Source organism: Monodelphis domestica, chromosome 1, assembly GCF_027887165.1.
Source record: "Monodelphis domestica isolate mMonDom1 chromosome 1, mMonDom1.pri, whole genome shotgun sequence".
Lineage (NCBI taxonomy): Eukaryota > Metazoa > Chordata > Mammalia > Didelphimorphia > Didelphidae > Monodelphis > Monodelphis domestica.
The window spans coordinates 157,220,925-157,227,237 of NC_077227.1; the positions used below are offsets into that span (position 1 = coordinate 157,220,925).

General features: G+C 39.4%; 1 protein-coding gene and 5 non-coding genes across 6 annotated transcripts; all 6 read right to left on the reverse strand.

The window, feature by feature from the left end:
- Positions 1–64: 64 nt before the first annotated feature.
- On the reverse strand, positions 65–6,296 carry RPL4 (ribosomal protein L4). Its single transcript, XM_016425532.2, has 10 exons — positions 6,033–6,296; positions 4,891–5,062; positions 4,459–4,565; positions 3,690–3,828; positions 2,937–3,061; positions 1,985–2,114; positions 1,100–1,256; positions 802–885; positions 567–687; positions 65–486 (listed from the first exon to the last, which is right to left on the reverse strand). Exons 1-10 carry the CDS (start codon positions 6,033–6,035, stop codon positions 217–219), a joined length of 1,308 nt encoding a protein of 435 aa, XP_016281018.1. The 5' UTR covers positions 6,036–6,296; the 3' UTR covers positions 65–216.
- On the reverse strand, positions 982–1,053 carry LOC130456715 (small nucleolar RNA SNORD18). The gene has a single exon (XR_008915760.1). It is a non-coding gene; the product is annotated as a small nucleolar RNA SNORD18 (small nucleolar RNA).
- Positions 2,272–2,342, reverse strand: LOC130456717 (small nucleolar RNA SNORD18). The gene has a single exon (XR_008915762.1). It is a non-coding gene; the product is annotated as a small nucleolar RNA SNORD18 (small nucleolar RNA).
- On the reverse strand, positions 3,893–3,992 carry LOC130456718 (small nucleolar RNA SNORD16). Its single transcript, XR_008915763.1, has one exon. It is a non-coding gene; the product is annotated as a small nucleolar RNA SNORD16 (small nucleolar RNA).
- On the reverse strand, positions 4,642–4,714 carry LOC130456716 (small nucleolar RNA SNORD18). The gene has a single exon (XR_008915761.1). It is a non-coding gene; the product is annotated as a small nucleolar RNA SNORD18 (small nucleolar RNA).
- Positions 5,133–5,233, reverse strand: LOC130456719 (small nucleolar RNA SNORD16). The gene has a single exon (XR_008915764.1). It is a non-coding gene; the product is annotated as a small nucleolar RNA SNORD16 (small nucleolar RNA).
- Positions 6,297–6,313: the final 17 nt, after the last annotated feature.

Sequence of the window (6,313 nt, forward strand, 5' to 3'; positions counted from 1 at the left end):
AAAGCCCACTTTGTTGTTTAGCAGCTAGAATAAAGTATCAATTAACCATTTTCTAACACTGACATGAAATGTTGAAAGATTTGTATTTATGAAAAGAAACAGGAATTTTTTCAGTTTCTTTCCCCCCCAAACCACTTTAGAGTATTTATTCATTAGAAATTTGACATTATGGACATAATGGATTTAAGGGCCAATGAATAAAGTAGTAAGCTGAGTTTATGCTGCAGGTTTCTTCTCAGCTGCAGGTTTCTTCTGGGCTGGTGCTTTCTTTTCTACCGCAGGCTTCTTTTCTGCAGGCTTCTTTGCCGCAGGAGCCTTCTTTTCTCCAATCTTCTTTTCTGCTGGTTTCTTCTGCCCAGTAACCTTCTTTGCTCCTCCAAGCTTCTTATTTCCACCAAGCTTTTTCTTCTTCTTCTCATCTATTGCCTTCTTTGCCTCCATAATCTTCTTTAGTGCAGCAGCTCTTTTGTTTTCTCTGATTCTCCTCTGCAAAAGATTGGGAAGAAAATGAGAACCAAAAACTTCATGAAAGAACAAAACCAACATATTTAATTTGATTTACTCACATTCTTAGCTTGGCGTAGAATTGTATTTCGGCGCATTGTCTTGGCATATGGGTTTAGTTTCACCATGATCCTCAAGTTCTTCAGAGGATTCTTCTTAAGTACTCGTCTATGAATCTTTTTGCTGTAAAGGGGACATTTTATAATAGCATAAATTTCATTCCATCACCAACATACTAAAGCCAGGCTACAACTATTAGGTTAGATGCCAATAACTATGAAATGTAATAACAATTACCGTGGTGCACGGAGGGCCCTACGGATTTCTGGGCTTTTCAAAATCCTGGTAAGGTCTGTGTTGGTCATCTTGTGCATTGGAAGACTGAAAGGGGAGAAAATTCATGTTTATTATGAAATCATACTGTTTTGTGGTTAAACTGAAAATCCTGACAATTTTAGTTAAATTTTACCAAAGACGAGAATCAGAACTTCCACTAAAATCATGGGCTTCAGAAACACGGACCAATGAAGTGGAAACTCATCATTCCTGCCAATTTTCTTATTTCAGGAATACTAAATACTTTGAAAATACTTACTTGTAATGACTCTTCAGGGTAGCAGGCCTGCGCCATGTACCATACAGCTCATCCAACTTACGGAAGGCACTTTCAGTCCAAATACAGAAACGCCCAACATGCCCACCAGGAGCAAGTCTCAATAGGTTCAATTTGCTTACATTAAGGAGAGTAATACCTGTAAGGTAGAGTTTTTAGTTAACCACTAACCTTTTTTCTGTGTGCCAAATACATTAAGAGGACTTTAAAACAACTATTAGGCTTAAGTGTAATAATACACCACAAAGTTCTTTCCAATGCAGGTATTGGCATCAGTCAATTATAACATCCAACAGAATCACATATTTAAGAAAGAGACTGGGGGCAGCTGGGTGGCTCAGTGGATTGAGAGCCAGGCCTAGAAACGGGAGGTCCTAGGTTCAAATCTGGCCTCTTCACTTCACAGCTGTGTGACCCTGGGCAAGTCACTTGACCCCCACTGCCTAGCCCTTACCACTCTTCTGCCTTGGAACCAACACACAGTATTTACTCCAAGACGTAAGGTAAGGGTTTAAAAAAAAGAAAAGAAAAGAGACCACGAAATGAATCTCTTCATTACAAAACTGTTTTCTATATTCAGAGGAAAAAAACTTCCTAGGTCTTACTTTAATGGGAACATAATCTTTAAAATTGTCAGGGGCGGGGTGGGGGGGTGGGAGCTGGGTGGCTCAGTGGATTGGGAGCCAGGCCTAGAGACTATAGTTCCTAGATTCAAATTTGGACTCAAGACACTTCCTAGCTATGTGACCCTGGGCAACTCACTTAACCCCCATTGCCTAGCCCTGACCACTCTTCTGCCTTGGAGCCAATATATCATATTGACTCCAAGAGGGAAGGTAAGTGCTTAAATAAAATTTTAAAAATTACCAGGAATGTTTCTGAAGGCCTTGATAATACCATTGTCTTCATTGTAGATGATACAAGGTCCCCTACGCTGGATACGACGACGGTTTCTCATTTTACCCTTACCAGCTCGCATACGCTGAGAAGCATAGACCTTTTAAATGAAAGAAAAAGGAAATGTCTTTCATGGGGCAACTTATTTGCATAATTTCACATTTTAAATAGCAATAAGGAACAATTAACTCAAACTGAAGAAAATTAATGCATCACAGATTTAAGGGTTTTCCAGTGTATTAATAGCCCATCAACCAAGTTTCAGAACTTCCACAAAATCACATTGTTTCAGAAACACGGACCATGAAGTGGAATATCATCATTACAAGGCTATTCCCCATATTGGGATAAAAGAAACCAGTTTTATTCGGATGTGAATAAACTTGAGTCCTGAAAGCTAATCTAGCTTTTCAATTTCAACTTCCTAACCCTCAGGTCCAGCCAAACTGACTCTTTCAGCTGTTTTCTTCATATATTACTATCTCCCCTTGTATGCCTTTGCACTGGGATACTCCTCAATACCTGGAACTTCTCTTCTTTCAGAATGGGATCTCCCCCTAAGATGAACACTCCCAATTCACCCATTAGATTCACTTCCAAAATTGTCTTCTTTATGTCCCCTTGCCTGATGTAATATAAGCTCCTTGAAAGTAAATACTTCATTTTTGTATTCTTTGCCCATTATCAAGGTTTACACAGGGATTAGAAATTCCATTTTATAGAAGAAAGGCTTACTCTTAGATGAGGTTAAGTGACTTACAAAAGTATTAGATTTCAAGGTTAAGGAAATCCTCTTAATTCCCCAAATCTAGTTCATTAAAGTATACTGCTTCTAAAGTAAGATTTGAATAAAATCTGAACTTTTTATCATTTTAGTTTACCACTATGGGAAGACATGATACAGTGTGTCCAATTGAGTCACCTTTTTGATGTCATTCCATGCCTTCAGCTTCTTAAGCAGCAGAACTGCTTCCTTGGTCTTCTTATAACCCTCCACTTTATCTTCAACCACTAGAGGAAGTTCTGGAACTTCTTCAATTCGGTGACCTGAGTAAAATCAATTATTTTGAATCTACAACTATTCCATAGTAAAAGTTCAAGGAATTTTCCCTAGTCATTTGAAATCAATTATAAGACACAAAACAATTTATACAATAATAAGACCGTGGCAGTTGGTGGCTGAATAGAAAACTGGCAACCAGGAAGCCCAGAGCTGAAAACTGGCCTCACTCTTACTGTGATCCTAAGCCAAGTCACTGAACCTGTTAAAGTTTCCTCATCTGTAAAATGTGGGACAAAACAGCATCAACCATGCAGGGCTGTTAGATGGATCAAATGAAATAATATTTATTATGAAGTGCTTGGCACATAATAGGTGCTACATAAATGCTTATTCTCCTTTCTTCCCTTCCCTGAAATTCCTGGTTCCCAAAATATGGATCCCATGTGATAGAATTTCAGTTCTCAACACTTTATACGGGTAACTGAACCAAACCCAGGCAATATTTAAAGTCACACACAAAGTGTGACAAAGACATAATCAGAATCCAATTTATTTCTTTTGTCACCAAACATATTAGTGAATCTGTTTCAAATAAGGTAATATAATTGGACACCCAAAATGAGAGAATGAGGCTTATAATGCTATAGCAAAGTCCATTCCAGCCAAACATACCTTTTGACATCACCAATGCTGGCAGGGCAGAGGCTGCCAAGGCAGAACAAATGGCATAACGTTTTTGTGTTGTGTTCACTCTCCGATGCCAACGGCGCCAAGTCTTGGTGGGAGCAAACATGCGACCTCCTCGGCACATCTATTTTCCAGTCAAGAAATCAAATTTACCACTTAAAAGATTAAAAAAACCTTTACTTAGGTCTTGCTCAGAAAAACATTTTCAGCAACCTTCTGTACCAGCTTATTGACAGCAGGCAACTGTCACTGAGAACAGAGTAAGGCGCAAATTACAGCATCACAGCAAGTTAAAAAAATTTTTTTATGTCACAGCTGCCCCTCTTTATAATTAAATATTCAGTATTTACTAAATGCAAAGCCATGGGAAATGCCTTTACCTAGGCCTAAGCACACAGTTTCACTAACCACTTCATAAGATTGCCCTAAAAAACAGCACAAGCACATATAGCTAATACCATAAAACAGGTTTATACCAAAGTAATTTTGATCATTAATTTCTTTCCTAAATAACCCCTACCTTCTGTCTTAGAATCAATACTGTGTATTGGTTCAAAGGAAGAAAAGCAGTAAGGGCTAGGAAATGGGGGTTAAGTGACCTGTTTAGGGCCACACAGCTGGAGAAATACCCGAGGTCAAATTTGAACCCAGGATGCCAGTTTCTAGGCCCTGACTCTCAAACTCACTGAGCCACCTAGCTGCCCTCAATCACTGATTTATCTTTAGCAAACAAAAAACCAAAGAATTAGGATACATTTCCAAAAGCACCCTGGCCAGAGCGATGAGTCCCTCCACCCCGAACTCGAGGAATTCGGGCAACAGCTCTGCCAGTTCCCCAAGACTCAGCACTGGTCTGATGACCTGAAAAAATAAAGATAAAGGGTAAGAGAGAGCAAGTGATTTACATTAAAAATACTTAGGTGAATGCAGAGTGCACACTATCAGAACTTCCAGAAAAATCATGTGGTTCAGAAACACGGACCAATGAAGTGGAAATCTCATCATTTCTGTGTAGCACTGAACAGCTTCCCTTTGCAGCCACACCTCAGACAACTCATACAAAATTTTAATTATAGCCACAATTAAAAGGTGGGTGGAGTTTTTTGGCTTTTAAAGCCAATACTTCTCCAAATTTTTGTTTTGTTTTTACAATCATAACCCAAGATGTATGTTTATGTGGCCATACCTGCTAATTCACTGACAGCATAAGGTTGCCGGTTATTTTTTCTCAAGTTGGTATGAACAAAATTTACAATATCTGGACGAATTGGAGCCTTGAAGACAGCAGGCAAAGTAACATTTTTGCCAGATACATCCCCCTTTTCAGAGTACACAGATATCAAGGGCCGTACACAAGCCTAAGAAAGAAAAATGAACACATATTAGGAAGAAACCTAGCCATTTTCTATTTCTCAGTCTCATACACATTGCTCAGTTACAAGTAGTCTTCACCCAGAAAGCGCCAGTTTACTGACAGCAGGCAACTGTCACTGAACGCTAGGTAAGACGCAAATTACGACATCATAGCAATGAGTCTTCCCAGCAATTTTTAACATTAAATTTTAATGTTCCGAAGTCCCTTTTAGAGACTTAAATGGAACCAGCTCCACAGAACATCTTCAAATCAATTTAACAAGCAAGCAGCCAAATATGTTATTTAAGATTTCAATACGATCGTCTGAATTTTATTAGTGATTCATTCAAAGTAAGCCAAGTAAATAAAACTTGTTCTGGATCAAGTTTCTATAAGGTCAGGACGCCATTAAATACATCAACATTACAGTTCTCTTTCAATTAAGAGATGAACTACACCAATCAGATTAAACTACTTATTGTACCATAAGCCTTAATGCACTAAGTTATGATATTATTGGCAAATTCATAAACTCGATTTAAAAAAAAATACCTCTCTAAAACCATGTGACATCGATACTCTAAACACAGAGAAGGCCTTAAAGCACACTTCCTTTCCTCAAATTCATTCCAACATGGGGTCCCAGGCTCCACTAAAAGCGCTTTACCGAATCTGGGCCGCTCGGAACCCAAGAGGCTCAGTAAACCAACAATAACAGGGTGCCCTCATCCTTTAAAAACGCATAGTTCGCACACCCTGGCAGTTATGCCAATTTCTTTGCCTGCTCCCGCGAACACGTTGCTTCTAAGATGGCTGCCCTTTTGCCACACAACCCACCCCTCGCCACAGGCGTTTTTCAGGACTCTAGGTTTTCTCTCTGCTTCCTTTCGCCTGAGTTCCGCTGTCTGGAGCCCCAAGTCTCTCATCCTAGTTGATTAGTCTGGGTGATGTCCCCCAAAAAGGCAGTCACTCACCATGGCGGGTACCGGAGAGTAAGAGCCACGCTCCTCTCCGCCCGATGGCTCCCACAGGAAAAGGAAATTCTGAGTACCGACTTACAGTTATATGTATCCCTCCCCCTGCGCGCTATAACAGTTAAGAAACAATGAAAAGGAGTGGAACGGTTATGTACCCCATATTTATCTTCCAAATATACAATTATTTCCTCTATGAGTAAAATTAGTCTATTAAAACAATTTTGAAGCCTCCAATATGGTTTAAACTTCAGGGACTCATTTTTTGCGGAGTGATCCTA

Bases quoted from the DNA above. Each gene is read 5' to 3' on its own strand.
- RPL4 (XM_016425532.2), bottom strand. The intron at 4,566-4,890 runs GTATGGCCACAT...TTATTTTTTCAG, and splicing joins TGCTGTCAGTGAATTAGCAG to GTCATCAGACCAGTGCTGAG. The intron at 886-1,099 runs GTAAGTATTTTC...CTCCCCTTTCAG, and splicing joins ACCCTGAAGAGTCATTACAA to TCTTCCAATGCACAAGATGA.